We start from the raw sequence: 19,268 nt of genomic DNA on the forward strand, positions 1-19,268 counted from the left end.
TCAGCTGACATGATCACATGAAAGCCGTCGCTCTGACCCGGATGTCAGCGCCAGGCATCACCGCTTCACTTGTCCTCGCGTCTGATAGATATGAGGACAATTGAGCAGTTGGAGCCGCGCGCTGCACTTTCTATGAGTGCGGCTGTCAGTGTGACTGCCGTGCTCAGAGAATAGCGGCTCCCACTGCAGAGCGGCAACCGCAGCCCACGTGGAGACTTTCACAGTGCTGCATCAGGCGCCCGACAGCGCCCCCCTCACAGTTGCGCCCGGGACACATACCCCTCCAGCCCCCCTAGATACACCCCTGGTATATTGTTCGTGGACAACAACTTATATAACAAGTAACAATACCAAATAAATAAATAAAAATAATTTTTAGTTGAATCTAGAGTATTTATTTGGATACCCTTGCATTTCTTTGCCCTGAAAATGTATGTTTATAAAAATCAATTATGTTTATATTATTTACAAGCTGATATATATAAAGGAAAATTGATGTCAAGTCAGCCATTTTGTGAAATCCAATATGGCGTCCGCGTATGAGTCAGGGCAAATGGAAACATTGTTTTTCTTATTGCTTATACAATAACCTTTCCAGAAATGTACAGTTTTCATACTCTCCAAAAAATTCCGGCGAAGGTGGAAATTGAAACATAGTGAACCTGACTATAAGTTGCCTAATAATTCTGCACAGTAATAGTTACCTGCACAACCAGATATCCTCCTAAGATAGCCAAATCTAAAAAAAAAACACTCCAACTTCCAAAAATATTAAGCTTTGATATTTATGAGTCTTTTGGGTTGATTGAGAACATAGTTGTTGATCAATAATAAAAAAAATCCTCTAAAATACAACTTGCCTAATAATTCTGCACACAGTGTATGGGCAGATTTGTAGTTTAGGACTAAATATGTCATATAATCATAATAATATAATCAAGTTATGCTGGTTGTCACCCAACTTTCCCATAAACTGATACTACTGGATAGAATTTCATCAATTTGTCAAAAGTTGATAATTCAAGGGCTGAAAAAAACTTTTCTTATTAGGGAGCATGTTCTTGGCTGTTACATGAGCAGATCAGGTTTTCACAGCCTCAGTAAGGTTAATGTACAATTTTAGAAGTACTAAAAGAGAAAAAAAAAAGAAAAAATGGTGGCATGTACCGTAAGTAATTTCTTGGTTCTCGATAAGACACAGGTTACAAGGTGACGGCGTGGGAAATTCATATTGGTCCAATAAAAACTAAGCTATTATACCAGATTGAAGAGGGTGTTCTGTGGGGTCAATAACCCTTTCCTGACAGTCCCAAATAAATGTAGTTGTAGTATTGTATTACACTTCCAGCTTCCAGAGAAAGGGTTAAATGACCTTCACCATTCTACCTTTCCCATCCCACAGCCGAGGCATCCTCCAATCATTACTACCCTCCTCCCAGAACATTAATAAACATAAGGATCCGAGTCTTCTCCAGGGCTTACCTAGCTTCTTGTGTTAGCTCATTCACTTGGGGGATTTACTTGTGGGTCCTAATATTGGACAAGGGCTAAGGATACTGCGATTTCTCCCCTGGCCATAGGTCCCACCATGGCTAAAAGTGTCAGGGATAGCAGTGCCCTCCTGCTGGTGCTAGTGTTGCACCTCTTTAGCTTCTCCTTAGCTCAAGTAAGTGTCAACTAACTTCCTTCATTTGTCTTTTCCAGGTCACCCAGGTATTGATAAAGGTAAGAGATAGCTTTAATGAAGATGTATAGGGCAGGAGTGTGTAGATGTACTATAACCTGCCTGAATATATCTCTTACAGCAGAGAAAGTGTTAACTGATACAAGTTTGGCTACTTTGTGGAAAGTTTACAAAACTTTATAGCTCAGCATAAGTGATGTGCCAATGATACAATGTATTCTGCAATGATTTGCTTGGCATAGTGTTCGGCAGTTTTTTATGTACACACAGGGGCAAGATAATGCTTTTAAGGAGACTACTTTTCCATTTCTTATTCCACTAATCACTCCCTGGGCATGCCAATTACATGCCAATTAAACACCACTTTCCTTAAAGTGAAGCAGCCAGCATGGAGAGATTTCACATACACAGTGAGTCGGAAAGTGAGTCTCAGGAGGACCATGGACAGATGTGGGAATAGACTGGGAGGTGATGAAGGGTTAATGTAATGCAGCTCATTGCTTACACAGGTAAATAGGGTTACGGTATAGGATTCAGACTAGAAAGGTGTAATAGGGTTAATATGAGAGAGGGGCTCAGTGGCAGTAGGGTTAATATGATTGCAGAACAGGCATTTTGGTTATTTGGGGAGAACAGACAGGTCCAGGTGATAAAGGATTAGGATGAGGGATGTAGTACAGGGGTTACCTTAATACATGGTGAATAAGGGTGCAGGACAGGGGTCAGGAGGGGGTAAGGAAGAATGTAGGGTTACCTGACAGTGCAGTACAGCGGTTTGAGCCAGTTCACATCAAGGGGATGGACTTGACGTCGCCCACCCCCAGCTTCCCTGCACACGGGGGAGGCAGAGGAGAGACCTCTACCTCACAATGTCCTCTTTGTAAACCCTCATCCAGCCACTGTAAAAATAGATGGAGAGAAAAAAAAAAGAAAATAAGAAAGAGAGCATTCATCCTCCCTGCAGGGGCTAAAGTCTGCACACACCACAGTCATAGCAGGCCATAGGATACAGAAAATAGACTTATATCTGACCTGCACATCTCCTCTGCTCAATGTGCCTAGTGATGGGATTATTTCTGATGTATTGTGGACAATACTAAAGTCTGACAGTTGTCAATCACATGTTGTTCTTCTGTGCTCTATATGTATCAATGCTTTAAATAATGGTGGTATTCTACTAATGCTCTTTATGGTGACCTCAGTCATGTAGCTATATGTCCAGTCTAGTAGACAGGTATACACGGCATTGTATACATTATACCTGATGTACCCTATTGTTTTATCAGAGAGGACCTCCAGGACCCCCTGGACCAGCAGGTCCCCCTGGGACATCCGGAGTTCCTGGCATAGATGGCATTGATGTAAGTATCATATGGAGAATAGTTTCCCTCTACAAGTATATATAGTTTAGTGACTGTCTGTAAGCACCACGCCTTCCATATGATCTATTATCACCTATGTGTTGAATGTAGTTGTCATTTGTCAATGGAGCTGAATTATGTACTCTTTCTATCACAGGGAGACAGGGGTCCAGATGGTCCTTCAGGCCCTCTGGTAAGTTTACATTATCCCCCACGCTGTTGTGTGTTTCACTTTTATTTTTTCTTTTATTACTAATTGTGATTTGTCCTATTATCAGGGTCCAGATGGGGAACCAGGCAAACCAGGATCTCCCGGGCTACCAGGCGAGCCAGGAGCCGATGTGAGTGTGATCACTATTACAAGGTGTTTTCTCGAGATGCGGAGGTTGTATAAGGGGGAGGGAGGTCCCTGCAGACGTCTTCTCTTTACCGTCTGGATAGAGGGCTTGTTGTCTCACATAGCCTTGTGTTGGAGAGGATGGCTGAGGCTCAGATATCACAGCAGACTGTGTGTGCTCATTCACCAAGAAGAGCTGCCACAGTGCTCACTTGTCCTAGCAGTTTAAGGAATGACTAAGCATCAATATTGCAGTGTCCATATAATATCTTTTCTAATGCGGTGAATCAAGGGTTTTATTTGATACATTTAGGCCAGAGCTGAAATTGTCAGATGCACCAGTCAATTTTTTGTCATTTGGCATAAAGTTCAGTCCACAGCAGAATTTTGATATGTTGTCTATTCTTAGTAGTATGAGTAGCTTGCAAAAACATTTTTTGGGGGGAGATGGGGAATACTGTTGTTACAAATTCTGATTATTGCGTTGGCTTCTGATAAAGCTGTGTGACATGTAATATGGCCATGATTGTAGCCCTTACAGACTTCAGATTTGCTGTAGTTGAGCAAAAAGAGACAGAGGAACGTGTATTATGTTCCTTAACAAATTTCACTTTGGGGTGACCTAATCTTAAAGCCGTCCAGGTAAATATTGTGGCTATATTAGCTGTCACCCAGCTTTTCAAATGAGAGAAAGACAAAGCACAAATAGGGTCTTACTGAGACCTCTTGATAAAATGTTATGCTCACCTGGAAAAGTTGTGTCAGACACAACCATCAGTAAAAACTCAGAACCACAGCTGCTGTAGCCCCAGTACTGTTGGCACTTCAATAAGCGAGATGAAAGGGTTACAAGCTGCACTGCCGTGGGCCAAGGATGAATGCAGGGTCTTCGATATGTGAGTTATCAACGCATTTTGGATTAACCTTCTTCATTAGGATAATCAGGTAGATGTGATATCCTAATAAAGGAGGTCACTTTGAAACGTGTTCAGTAAAGTCACATATAGAAGACCCCACATTTGATCCTTGTCCCACGGCAGCGCGGCTCTTAACCCTTTCCCCTAGGTTTCCAGGCAGTATCAATGTTTTATGTTGTGGGCTGTGATTATCCATTAGTATACTGACAGCTGCCTCATCATGTACATTGTGATGTATTAGAAATCTTGTCTCGTACATCAGACAATAACATATGGTATGACAATGTCTCCGTATCATAGCAGACATTTCTTCACCGGCGACTTTATTTGAGGAGTCACATAGCTTCCTGCTCGACAGCGTCTTTCCTCTGATCAAATTGCATGTTTGTCATATCGTGCTGATAGAGTATGCCTAAACCGGATATGTGAGGCCTGCAGGCTGACTGTAATTATTACAATTACACGGGCTGCATACACAATGTTGATGGCATATGAAACCTCCGCACTTTACAGTCAGCGCATCTTACTTCTGTGACTTTGATTTTTAACACAGGTTGAGGGACTATAAATAAATCACCTTTTTCCTACATTTTATATAGATTTGTTGACTGCAAGAACATAGCGTTTAATGTGTTTCTATACCTATTTATACAGATTAATACATAGATGTAGCAGACCTGAATTACACATTTATACAAGTGGGATCCGCAAAGCTATCATTTATATCAGGCGCTTTAAATAAAGACTTTATATGTTGTGTCACTGGCTAAAACCTGAACATGATGGATAATATGAATCCATTTACCGGAATGATGCAGAACACAATTAAAATTCCCAGCATGTTGTAGCACTGTGAGCGCAGAGAAGGACCCCGGCCTTGTCACTACTAATAAGTCCCATTTAGTGCCCTTTAAACTTCAGGGATTATACCTGCTGAGGGTCAAAGTGTTCCCATTCTTTGAGGTTTCATAAAAATGTGGAGATTTATAGTCTTAGTCCTATTTTAAGTTGCAGAAATAGGAGGAGTGGTAGATCCTACCGATCTGTTATTGATGATCTATCATAAGCATATGTAACCAATTTCATTGGAGTGGAAAACACCTTCGAAGGATGTGTTGGACATATAGTAATTTAGTGGCACTTACTAATATCTGTGTAAGGCCTGTTTCACACGTCAGTGATTCTGGCACAGTTGTGCTTTTTTTCAAACGTACCAGAATCACTGACATACGCAGACCCATTATAATGAATGGGTCTGCTCACACATCAGTGATTTTTCACTGCACGTGTCTCCGTGCGGCGTACCCGCGTGTCCGTGATTGCCACACGGAGACATGTCCATTTTTTTCTGGCATCACTGATGTCCCACGGACCACGCAGTGGTGTGGTCCGTGAGACACGTGCCAGAAAAAAACGTATTTTAAAACAAAAATCATTTTTACTCACCCGGCTCCAGCGATGTCCTCTGCAGCCCGTTCTCCCTGCTGCTTCTGAGCCGGCTCATTATTGTCGGGCATATTCATGATGCACGACACAGCCGACCCAGAAGCAGCTGCTGCGGGGGTCAGCGCCGGCTGGATGCTGCACCGCGGGAGCGATCAGCACCATGGAGAGCGGGAGCGGGCACAGGTGAGTTAATCTCTAAGTGCAATCACGGGCCACGGAAAACGGAGCCCGGATTGCACGTAGACAACCCACGTGTGCCATGATTCACGGCACACCTAGGGACATATGCGTGTTTTACACGCCAGTGAAAAACGTCAGTGTTTTTCAATGACGTGTGATACGGGCCTTATAGGTAGAGATAAGCGGATAAATTCTACTTAAAATGTACAAAATTCTGCTTTTGCCAAAAGAAAAATATTTTTAATTCCCTTCCGCACAGATTCAGCAGAATGTCGGCAGCTGGCTGCCATTTTTTGAACCATACATGGTTATTAAAATGTAAAAAAATAAAGAAACAATTACACTCACCTTAACACTCACCGCTCCAACCTGTATACGTCACTGTCACACCAGGTATAGGGAGATACCAAGCGATCGACAAAAGGGAAGGGAATTCTGTGTCTAGGGACGAGGGTGTTGATAACCGCTGACCAAGCCTACAGCTGGGCCCTTACCCCTCTAAATAGGTTCCACACCTATGCGCCAAGCTGGATACCTGACCCTGGCTGACGCTGAAGTAGGCTGTAGGTAGGGAACAGTTGGGATGAGAGCTTAGTCAACCCCACTAGGTACTAAGGAAGAAACAGGGATAACAAACAGGGGGGGAGTGAACAAACAACTTATCTCCAGATGACTCAGGGAGAGTAACTGCAACAACCACAAAGATTCACCTGATGTATGCAAGCTGACTGACTGCTTGCACTGAAGACTTGCAAAGGGTATAAGGACTGTCACCAGCACCAAGTAATAGGAAGTGAAGATATATAAAGCCACCAAGGCAAGTGCTGATTAAAAGCAGCTGAAAGGCTGGGGAAGAAGGGTCCTAAAGGGAAAGGGTTTAAAACCAAACAAAAATATTAGAAGTTCAGGGAGCAGTTTGCATAGCCAAATGCTGTGATCTTCTATAGCCAGACACCACAGCACTGTCTGTCACCTATGTGACATTCACCTGTCTGGTCCTCGCCACATCTTCAGATCCCTGCCACTCAAATCCTTGGCCCTCCCATGCAGCGTCGGGACTTTGATGAGGATTCCATGTTATGGCATTAGGACATCACAGCATGTGCTGTGACTTTGCACAATAATCAGAAGGTCTAGCAAGAACTAGCCAGGTGACGGTAAAGAGCAGAAGGGTCTGAGAGGTTAGCAGTAAATTCTGGAGAAACCCCAGAAAATAATAAGTGACATTACATTTTCAGAGAATAGTTTTTTTGTAAGTCGAATTTCTGGAGCAAATCCATACTAACAGGTAACTTTGAAGTCTGCCACTCACCTCTAATTACTGGTTCTCCTCTTGCATTTGTTAGTACAGAATTCTTCACATACAGCACAACTCTCCTGTTCACGTAATGGCTGTTGATGTCGGAGCTAGTGGTCAGACTTCCTTCAATTGAAGTACAGCTAGTGCAGTGAATTTTCATTTGAAGGTGGCTGATGAACAAGTCATATCACAGATTTTAGTATAGTCTGTGAGGAAAGCTTTTGTAAGAAGGCAAATTTGTAATACTTACTATATATATTAGGAAGTGTCACAAAATCATATCCCCAGCAAATTGATTATAATAAACACAACATGGCACCACCTTAAAAAAAAAATTGTCAATATGTTTTTGTTATCCCATCTGAGAGCAGCATACTTTTAGAGCAGAGACCCTGATTCCAGTGATGTGTCAGTCATAATAAAGAATAGTGATGGGTGAACTCACAGATAACTGGGATCGACGGATCTAACTGGGTTAAAAAAACCAAAACAGTTCCAGCCTGGGATTGGTCCTAGATATTTGGCCGAATGTTGGTCTCCATATAAGTCTATGGGGACTAGGATCTAGTAAAAATGGAGGTAGAAGGGATAAGAGCAAGCGGGCTGAACTTATCAATTAGTAATGGGGGGATCTCATAGATGCCTCCCATTACTAATCTAGGGTTTAGTGGCAGCTGTGAGCTGCAATTAATCCCTTATTACCTCGATTGCCACTGCACCAGGACAATCGAGAAGAGCCGGGTAAATTGCTGGGATTGTTATATTTAATAGATGTGGAAATCTTGGGCAGCTGCAGGCTGTCATTTCTAGGTCTCCCCAGCCTGAGAATACCAGCTCCCACCTGTCAGGTTTTATCATGGCTGGGTATCAAAATTCGGGGACCATACGCCAGTTTTTAAATTATTTATTTAAATAATTAAAAAAAAAAAAGCCACATGTGGTTCCTCTTATTTTGATACACAACCAAGATAAACGCACAGCTGGGGGCTGCAGCCTGTAGCCATATGCTTTATCTGTGCTGGGTATCATAATATGGTTGGACCCTATGCATTTTTTTTTATTTATTTATTTTTACTGTACAATATAGACCCACAGACAGGGTCTGTGATTGGAAGTGTCAGGCATGCTGTCAATCAGCATGGGGGTATGGCTGACTTGCAACCAATCACAGATGCTGGTGGGAGGGGAAAGCAGTGCATATGCAATGAAGGTAATGAGTGGCCCCGGGAGTGAATGAGCAGCCGTGGTATCAGTTACAGCCACGCTGGAGACTCGGTAAGCACAGCACAGCCCGCTTGGTTTATTATTTTTTTCTTTATTTTTCCTTTATTTTTTTGTATTACCTGAGTGCCGGATCTGGATCAATACCCAGAATTCCCTGGGAAGTACGGGCCCGGGCCTGCACTCGAGTACCTTTGAACCTACGCAGGTCCGGAATTTTACAGTTTGGGTCCGCCCATTACTAATAAAGATCACTGTTTTGCAGATTTACCAGTTATCTGAATATTGATCTCTGTAAAACCCCACCCACACCACTGGTTGGCAGCTTTCTGTGTACCCTGTACATAGGCAGAAAGCTGCCAATTAGTGGTGGGGTTGTGGTTATGCAGAGCAGAGCTCATGAATATAGAGGACTGCATAGCAGCAAGTTTATTAAAGGGAACCAGCCAGCAAGATTGTGCCCTATAAACTAGAGATAGTGCCATAATGGCGCTAGGATGCTAATTAAAATGATACCTTTAGATAAGAAATCCAAGAGTTGATTGCAGAATAATCCTTGTTCAAACCTTTAAAAATTACATCATTTTTGCAGTGGCTTGAGCATCAAGGCGGTACTTTGTGGATCGGGTGCTCTGTAATGATTCCTCCTCCTGCCTTGCCTCCTTTTCTTTATTTAAATTTTGTGCCATCACCACCATTACTGCTGCTGGCAGCGCTTATGCATTACTATTATTACAATGACATCAATAAAATGGTTCCGGAATCAGCTCATGTGTAGCACCCACGGGGCAGGGGGCTGAAAGATTACTCGTCGCTGGGCCGGTGGTGTTGGGTCAGGGGATGTCACGGGTGGTCCTGCCCGGCCTTGTGGCCCCAGGTGTACAATAAAAGGGGAATGGATGATGGGGATGATGGGGGTTGTAGTGGGATGAATGTTTCATGATGCCACCTGCGGTATGCAGCCAGGGATTAGCCACTGCTGCTGTCGCTGTCCTCCAGGGCAGATGGTATAGAGCAGCATAGATGGTTCTACTCCCACAGGTGGAGTGGGCTCCGGGGAGGATGATGAGGGGTATTGGCACCGAAGCGCGGGGTGACAGCTCTGGCAATCAGAGACGGAGTCAGCAGCTGCGGTTCCAGGTGTTTACTCACTGTCTTTAGATTGCCCTGGAGGTTCCTGTCACCGCCGTGCTGGGCTCCAGCCAATCCCGGTTAAGTTAGAAGTAGCCACCGGTATTTTGAAAGTTTCCTTTCTAAGAGTTGCCCCTCTAGTAGTAAGGAACCTGGGCTGAGCGTTGAGCTCCAAGAATCAAGCCCTGTGAAAGAGGAAAGAAGCAAAGGTTGGGGTGTCGTATCACCAGAACTGTAGTCCCGGCTTGACTTGCCTGAAGATTGTGTGAAGGTTGTTCCTACTTCTACCCCAAGTGGTGCTCGCCCCCCATGTGGTTGTTCTAGTGACCGGGAAAGTCCCATGCATCGTAATGGCGACCCCCCTGTCTACCCTAGTCCAGCTCCCCTGTGGGAAGGCTCCTAAGCTATATGTAAGGTGGAATGTGAAAACACCGGTGATTAACCCTCTCCTTACCCGAGATGGATACAGTGGCAACTGAAGCCTCAGGGGTGCCGGATGTGCAGACTGAATTTTGTTGTCTTCAGCGCATGCGCTGCCGCAGCTCATAATCATCTCCACAGTTGCCTCAGCAAAATGGTGCAGCAGATCGCGGTACACTACTGCACTGCTTCTGGCGCCATTTTACAGAAAACAACATCCCAGTAGCAATGCATACACACTGTCAGCAGCGGTAATTACAGCAGTGGTGCAAAATTTAAATAAAGAAAAGGAGGCAAGGCAAGAGGAGGAATCATTACAGAGGACCCGACCCACAAAGTCCTACCTCAATGTTCAAGCCAATGCACAAATGACGTAATTTCTGAAGGTTTGAACAAGGGAAAAAACCTGCTGGTTGGTTCCCATTAAGGGGAATCCATCATCAGGTTTTTGCTACCTCATGTGAGAGTAGAATATTGTAGAGATAGAGACCCTGATTGCAGCGAATGCTCATTTATCAATTATTGGCATATCTAAATGGACTATTAGTCAGATATGTCTTGGCAGCATTATCTAATGATAATCTACTGCTCATTAATCAGTGATTTTATCAAAACTACGTTATGCAGCACAGTAAATGATACACCGCTGGAATCAGGGTCTTTGTCTCTATATTATGCTGCTCTCAGATTAGGTGGCAAAAACCTGGTGACAGATTCCCTTTAATCCTGTAGTGATAATCTCCTCCTTATAAAATAGTTATTATATCAAAACTACAGCAAACAAGAATCAGATTCTCTCTCTCTACATTATGCTGTTCTTATTTGATTACGTTGTAAAAAACAGTTGACAGATTCCCTACATTCCCTGACAGAAGTTCTGTCGCTTATCCATGTTATGTAAATAAAAGCTTATAACCTGACTTTAAATTCATCCATTGGTTTTATAAATTACTCTTTTGAAAACCTAAACCCTCCCAAATTTGGTTTAGGTTATGAAAATAAAGTTGCTGTAAAGCTGAAATATTGATCATTTAATGAACACAGAAAGGTCAGATTTTGGCAAGACAAAAGTTTTGTCGCCCACAGAAAGTAATGTGAAATTCAAACAAATAATTAACTTCTAATACAAAGATATGTTGCATAACTTTGGTGAATGAAGTTGTGGTGCTATTAGAGCCATATTTAATATTTTGTGTGACTTCCATAAGCTTGAAGGACTGCATCCATGCGGTTCAACAATTTATGAATGCAGTCTTACATGCCTCCCAGAGTTCATCTATTATTCTTTGGTTTTGTCTTCCCAGCTTCCTCTTTCATCCTACCCCAAACATGCTCCTCAATGATGTTCATGTCTGGTGACTGGGCTGGCCAGTCCTTGAGCACCTTGATCTTCTTTGCCAGGAGGAACTTTGCTGTAGAGATGGATGTATGAGATGGAGCACCATCCTGCTGTAGAATTTGACCCCTTTTATTATTGGGAGTGTATACATTTTCTACATACATGTGTTTTAGTTTATGGTATAGTGTGACCCTTTCTCTAGTGCTTTAAGGATGAGGAGTGCATATAAGGATTCCTGTTTAAATATGACCCCAAGAAATGGATCCTTAATAAACACAAAACCTAGAACAATATAAGAAAAATTAAAAGCAGAAAGCAAGTGCGACCGCAGGGGGTTGCTGGTGTACTCACTGTCAGTAAAACACACAAGTCTCTGGTAAACCAAGGTGATGGTGGCCGGTGCCGCAGCCGGTCGCGTTCGGGTCCCCCATCCGGCTGGTGGTCTGTATCCTTTTCCTGCACTGCTTTGTGTAAGGTGGACTTTCCTAGTGTGAAACTCAGGAGTTCGCACCCGGCTGGATGTGGCCTAAGGAGCCGTGCCCGCAGACGCTCGCCCGTGGGATCTATGGGCCCTGGCGGTGACCTCTTATCCCTAATCGGTGGGCTGTTGTCTTCTATGAGGGACTTTGGGTGGGACAGGACCTCTAGTCCTGGCCTCAATCGGTTAATTAACCAGTTCCACTTGGTTCTGGTCCTGACTTCAGGGTCCGAGTACCCCCCTTTGTGCTCCGGTTTCCGGGTCGGTTGGTTCACTGTGTCTGTACCGGTGGGCTACAACCCTGTCCCGGTCCACCTCGGTTCCACCGAGCCGTCTTCCCATCTCCTGCTGACGGAGACCACCGTCTGCCTCCTAGCCAGTGGCACCAGGGCTCCTACCCTGGCACCGTTCAACTTGAACTCTCCTGCTGGAGCTATACTTGGCTCCAGGACACACTCCTCTCCAAACTGAACTTCAGACCCATCTAAACTGATCTCAACTGAACTGCTGCTTTTCCCGCCCGAGGCTGTCTGGACCCCTGGGTGGGCGTGTCCCAACCGCCTGGTCACGCCCACTGGTGTGTCTATCTTTCCCTTAGGGGGGGTGACTAGGATTTCTGGTTGGCTGTATGTTTCCTAGTGAGGGAACGTTGTGTAGTGCAGGGGCCTAACTGTGACTACCTGGTTTTGCCAGGGCGTCACACAAGTATTTTCTGATTGTTGATTCTGCGGTGACTGTTTGTCACCTTCTGAGCCAATTTAGTACAAATCTACCAACCAAATTATGGTTTTTCACACTTTAGTTCTATCCATGTGTTGGAAGGACGTGGAGCTTTATTTTAGGAGCACGGCTAACTTTTGCTTTGTGTCAATTGCATCGGAAAATGGAAGGGGAGAGTTGAAATATCCCCTAGACAGAGACATATCTACCTAATAGTCCATTTAGATAGGCCAATAATAGATAAACGAGCGTTCATGTGAATATTCTTGACTGACTATTGGCCTGTCTATATAAATGGGTGATAACATGACCTACGAGCAAAAGGGCAGTTCATCCAGTGCATTGAGTTCTATGCTAGACTAAAAATCATAATTACTGATAGCATATTACAAAAGCCATTTGCTTGAGCTGTTAAACACAGCAGACGTTCTGCACAAAAAAAATACAGTGAAAAACTACAGCACTAGATGGGAACATGGCCTCAAAGATAGCATTTTTGCCTCTGTGCTCAATAGGAGCAATCCGTGTAACAATCACCAGACACAGCTCAATACCTCTCATGGCAAAATATTGTAGCCATGCCCAGAGGATTTTGGCCAGAACATTGGGCATAAAGACGATTGTGGCCAAGACATTGAGTACAAAGAGGATTATGGCCAGAACATTGGGCACAGAGAGGATTGTGGCCAGAACATTGGGCATAAAGAGGATTGTGGCCAGAATATTGGGCATAAAGAGGATTGTACCCAGAACATTGGGCATAAAGAGGATTGTGGCCAGGACATTGAGTACAAAGAGGATTATGGCCAGAACATTGGGCATAAAGAAGATTGTGGCCAGAACATTGAGCATAAAGAGGATTGTGGCCAGAACATTGGGCATAAAGAGGATTGTGCCAAGTAACATTGAGCACAAAGAGAATTGTGCCCAGCAACATTGCACACAAAGAGGATTGTGCCCAGAACATCGAGAACAAAGAGGATTGTGCCCAGAACATTGGGCATAAAGAGGATTGTGCCCAGAGCATCGAGCACAAAGAGAATTGTGCCCAGGACATTGAGCACAAAGTGGATTGTGCCCAGAACATTGGGCACAAAGAGGTTTGTGCCCAGAACATTGCACACACAGAGGATTGTGCCCAGAACATTGCACACAAAGAGGATTATGCCCAGGACATTGGGCACAAAGAGGATTGTGCCCAGGACATTGGGCATAAAGAGGATTGTACCCAGAACATTGAGCACAAAGAGGATTGTGCCCAGGAAATTGGGCATAAAGAGGATTGTACCCAGAATATTGGGCACACAGAGGATTGTGCCCAGAACATTGCACACAAAGAGGATTGTGCCCAGGACATTGGGCATAAAGAGGATTGTGGGCAGAACTTGGGCAAATTGAGAAAAGTTCTTCTAGATTTTAAAATGTATTTCACTTGTACTTGCATTTATAACCTGCACATAGAATCTTACAAAACAGCAGAAGATGTAAGGTACCTGCCTTGTCCACTTTGCTGTTAATAAATACTGATTTGGGGATATTCTGCCTCTTCAGTCATTCATGTAGGTCACTTTACTCTGCTAATAAATTGTCAAGTACAGGCAAGAATATGGAGAAGAGATACTTTTTTGCCTTACTAGTTTTACAAATGCTGTGCATTAAAGCAAGAAAAGGATGATGAGAATATGCAGACGAGAGGTCAAATGAAAGGCCAAGCACAGCTGTTTACTGTGGAATCCTACACTGCATGTACAGATAGGAGGCTGACATGATGTCCTACAGAAACCCACAGATAACACATTGTGAGGGCAGAATGCATCTTATGAAATACCCAGCTTTGCCACAATATATAGTTTCATGCTTTAACAGCTGCAGTTTCTAAGTTAAGCCATATGTTCCCACCAAACTACTGAATGAATAGGAAAAATGATTCGGACAGAGAATTCTACACTTGTGTATTTTTACATCTGATCTTCAGGCACATGATTTAGCAAAGGTATTTCAGTAGTGAAGCCTGAGAATGCAGAGTCAGGAAATATCATAGGGTTGGTTTGTTGCACTTCATGTTATGTGTTGCTATGAACACTTTAAATGGAAACTATAAATTCAACAAATTTTACATAAATCAATAATAGGAGTGTTGCGGACGGAGGGGACGCCGCTGCGCTCGCTAACGCTTGGGTCCGGCGCTGGTGCTTGGTGGCTTGAGCGGTGGGCCGGATCCGGAGACTCGAGCGGTGCACCTTGCCCGTGAGTGAAAAGGGGGTGGTTTGTTTGGGGATTTAGTCCGTGACGCCACCCACGGGTTGTGGTGAAGATGAGCACCACCGCTGCTGGTGACGGGGATCCCGGGAGCGATGGTAGGGAGCAGCTGGGATGTTATTTTCCCCCTCCGTGGGTAGGGGTTGGTGGTCCCGGGGCCCGGTGGTGAGACGGGGAGTCAGGGTAGGTGAGGTGCAGGGTTGCAGGGACAGCGCAGCGCGGTGCCGGATGGCATGGGTGTACTCACTCAGCAAGAGATGCACAAAGTCTCCGGTAAACCAAACGGCTGGATGGACGAGTCCTGCAGCCGGCTGCAGTGTCTCTCCCCGGACAGGTGATGGTGGCTGTCTTTCCCTGCACCTTTGTGTACTGTCTTGACTACGATGGGTCCCCAACGGTAGCCCGATCCCCGGTGTATGGATGCCGGAGAAGCCCGTTTGCCCGCAGGCGCTGGCCCTTGGGTCTCTGGCCTTAGGCGGTAGCTGTATACACTCACGGTGCGGACGGTTGCCTTCTAACGGGTCTTTGGTTGTTAGGAAACCCCTGGGGTTCCTGTCACACTTGGATTTGACTGCTGACGGCGACTCCAAGCCTAGTCGGGGTCCGATGGCTACCGCCCGACCCCGGTCCTACGGTTCCGCGTTGATCCACCACTCCTGCAGACGGCCACCACCGTCTGCCAACCTTGTTGTCAGTGCCTGGGCCACAAACCCGGACACTCTCCACTTGACTCCTCTTACTTCAACTTCAACCTCCAGGACAAATCTGTCACTTTTCCCGCCTCCAGGCCTGTGAACTCCTCGGTGGGTGGGGCCAACCGCTTAGCTCCGCCCCACCTGGTGTGGACATCAGACCCTGGAGGGAGGCAACAAGGGTTTTGTGTTTGGCTAATGTTACTGTCTAGTGGGGGTAGGTGTGTGTGTGTGTGTGTTACCTGTGACGACCTGGCTAGTCCAGGGCGCCACAGGAGCATATATAGGAAACTTGGTAGTATAACTTATCAAGAAATAGGCTTCTTTCTCCACTTATGAGCCCCTTCTCCCCATCCATCCTTACAACTGATCTCTCTATTTAGTCTGAAAAAACAGCTCAATGTCATCTTGCTCAAGACAGGTTGCACCTTCTATTATACTCAATAGAAAGGGAAGGAGGAGTACAGGTACAGGAGATACAGAAAGATCTTGCTGAACTTTCTAACAAGTCTTGTATCTCACTGCAGAGATGGATTAGTGGGTTCACATCTGAATTGCTCAGTAATACTCTATATTGTTCTCCATGCTGCTGCTTGGTTGTATAATAACTAAAGCCTGCTTTACACGTTGCAATTTCGCATATGATAGCGTATGCGATTTGCAACGCCCCCATCATATGTGCAGCACGTTCAATTTGTTGAACGTGCCACACAAATGATTAACCCCCGTCACACGTACTTACCCGTCCATACGACCTCGCTGTGGGCGGCGTACGTCCACTTCCTGGAGTGGGAGGGATGTTCGGTGTCACATTGACGTCACGCGGCATCCGGCCAATAGAAGCGGAGGGGCGGAGCTGAGCGGGACGTAAACATCCCGCCCACCTCCTTCCTTCCGCATTGTGGGCCGGGAGCCGCAGGACACTGGTAAGATCTGTTCATCGTTCCCGGGGTGTCACACACTACAATGTCAATAGAAGAATACAAGGCACTCCCAAGATTGGCTGCAACGTGTGATTTATTTAATGTGCATAACAACAACAAAATGTTTTCGGTCCGTAGACCTTCCTCAGTAAGCACATTCTTGAAGAGGAGTTCAGCGTGGGTGATAAGCGCGGTGTCCAACGCCGCATGGAGGCTGCCATCCATGCGGCGGTGGACACCGCGCTTATCACCCACGCTGAACTCCTCTTCACGAATGTGCTTACTGAGGAAGGTCTACGGACCGAAAACGTTTTGTTGTTGTTATGCACATTAAATAAATCACACGTTGCAGCCAATCTTGGGAGTGCCTTGTATTCTTCTATTGACAAAAGGCCTTGGAACTTGAAGCGCACCCCTACATCTATTATCATCAGCACAGAGTAAGTGCCATTTACTTCTTGTTGTACACACTACAATGTGTGCTACCCCGGGTACGATGAACAATCTGACATGCAATTCTAGAGAAAGGTACGATGTGTATGCGATAAACGTTTTACCGTTCAATCGCAATCGCACATACCTGTCACACACTGCAATGTAACCTACAATGCCGGATGTGCGTCACTTACGACGTGACCCCGCCGACACATTGCAGCATGTAAAGCGGGCTTAAGGCATGAAGAGCAAAAATCCCTTTCTAAGTGTTTTTCTCTGTATGAGAGAGTCAATTGGAAATTAAGAGATCCTGTAGAGAGAAAAACTGGTGAAAATGCAGAAAAAAATAATATACTGGCTAGAAATTTGTCACAATGACTTTGGGATAAAGAGGGACTGTGGTTCCTAAGGGCATAGACATCACTGAGGGGGCTGGAGCATGTACATCACTGAGGAGGCAGGGGGGCATAGACATAACTTTGTAGGGTTGGGGGACATAAGCATCACTGCAGAGGCTGGAGCATGTATATAACTGAGAAGGTTTGGGCGGCATATACATCAAGAGGCTGGGGTCATAGATATTACTGGGGAGGCTGGAGCATGTTCATCACTCAGGAGGCTGGGGGGCATAGAAATCACTGGAGAGTGCTGGAGGCAAACACATGACTGGAGAGGACTGGGAGGCATATACATCACTAGGGAGAAGTGTGAGACATACACATCACTAGGGGCATAGACATCAATGGGGGCATTAACATCACTGAAGAGGCTGGGGGGCATAGACATCACTGGGGGCATAGACATCAATGGGGGCATAGACATTACTGGAGGCATAGACATCCCTGGGGGCATAGAAATCACTGGGGGCATAGACTTCACGGGGGGCGTAGAATTCACTGGGGCTATAGACATTACTGAGTGGCATAGACATCACTGGAGGAATAGACATTTATGGGGGCAGCAAAGACAAAACTGCGGTCCATAGACATTATTGTGGGACACAGACATGACTGGGGGTGAAGGAAGGTGAGGATGCTGGGGTGTGACGGTTCTGCACTCCTTCAGCAGAGAGAGTCAGTGCTTGTAAACCGCTCTGGGTGGGGTGAGTAAAACTCTTACTGTTCTCTTCAGGGCAGTGTCGCGGGCGGAGGAGGGGACGCTGCGCTCACCCACTGCTCGGGTCCGGCTGCTGCTGCTTCTCGGTGGTGGCTCGAGCGGTGGGCCGGATCCCGGGGACTCGAGCGGCGTTCCTCGCCCGTGAGTGAAGGGGGGGGTTGGTGTGTGGTTTGGGGAGATATTGTCCGTGACGCCACCCACGGTTGTGGTGAAGTTGTGACACCACCGCTGCTCTGGACGGGGATCCCGGGAGCGTTGACAGGGAGCAGCTTGGATATTGGTTCTCCCCTCCGTGGGTAGGGGGTTGGTTGTCCCGGGGCCCCGGTGAGGGTTTTAGGGATGGCAGGCGGGTTACGGGGCCTGGTGAGGTGCAGGGTCGCGGGGGCAGCGCTGTGCCGCAAGGCACGGTGGTACTCACTCAGCCAGTCATTCACACAGAGTCTCTGGTCAAACAAACGGCTGGATGGACGGGTCCCACAGGCGGCTGTGGTTGTTCTCCTCCCGGCAGGTTGATGGTGACTGCCTTTCCCTGCACCTGTGTTGTGTTATGGTCCCAATGGCTTCCCACCGGTAACCCGCTCCCCAGCTTGGATGGATGCTGAGGGAACCCCTTTTGCCCGCAGGCTCTGGCCCTGGGAACTGTAGCCTTGGCGGTGACTGTGTTTCCCTCTACGGTGTGAGCTGTTGCCTTCAATCGGGTCTTGGCTGCTGGGAAACCCCGGAGGTTCCCTTCGCTAACGGATTTGACCGGTTTTTTGGCGACTCCTAGCCTGGTCGGGGTCCGTAGGCCCTGCCGGATGGTGCTGGCTTCTCTTTACTCCCCGATCTGGTACCGCCGGGCCACCGCCCATCCACAGTCCATACGGTTTGCTCCAATTAGCCTCTCCTGCAGACGGTCACCACCGTCTGCCAACCTTGCTGAGTGCCCGGGCCACACACCCGGACACGGTCAGTCTCCTCTGCCACCACTCTCCTCTCTAAAACGCAACTCAACTCTCTTCCCACCTCCAGGACTGTGAACTCCTCGGTGGGCGGGACCAACCGCCTGGCCCACCCCCTGGTTTGGACATCAGCCCCTGGAGGAACGCAACAAGGATTTGTGCTTGGCTTCGGTGTGCCTAGCCGGGGTGTAGGGTGTGTTGGTGTAGTACCTGTGACGACCTGGCTTGTCCAGGGCGCCACATTAGCATCCGCTACCTTACAGGTGGTCACTGTTGTAAACACAGCAGAGATACACACAATGCTGAGGTTCTTTTGGCAAAGTAATGTTGAACAGTTTATTAGATCTTCCACCTTAATGACAGATACG

At 46.2% G+C, this 19,268-nt stretch overlaps 1 protein-coding gene across 1 annotated transcript in view; it reads left to right on the forward strand.

The window, feature by feature from the left end:
* COL9A1 (collagen type IX alpha 1 chain) overlaps nucleotides 1-19,268 on the forward strand; it is a 287,994-nt gene that overhangs the window by 90,163 nt on the left and 178,563 nt on the right. The window contains exons 8-10 of the mRNA XM_075338439.1: nucleotides 2,971-3,045; nucleotides 3,203-3,238; nucleotides 3,324-3,386. Coding sequence (XP_075194554.1) covers nucleotides 2,971-3,045; nucleotides 3,203-3,238; nucleotides 3,324-3,386 — 174 coding nt within the window. The remainder of the gene's footprint in view (nucleotides 1-2,970; nucleotides 3,046-3,202; nucleotides 3,239-3,323; nucleotides 3,387-19,268) is intronic.

The sequence above is a fragment of the Anomaloglossus baeobatrachus genome, chromosome 3, assembly GCF_048569485.1.
Source record: "Anomaloglossus baeobatrachus isolate aAnoBae1 chromosome 3, aAnoBae1.hap1, whole genome shotgun sequence".
In the NCBI taxonomy this organism is placed as follows: domain Eukaryota; kingdom Metazoa; phylum Chordata; class Amphibia; order Anura; family Aromobatidae; genus Anomaloglossus; species Anomaloglossus baeobatrachus.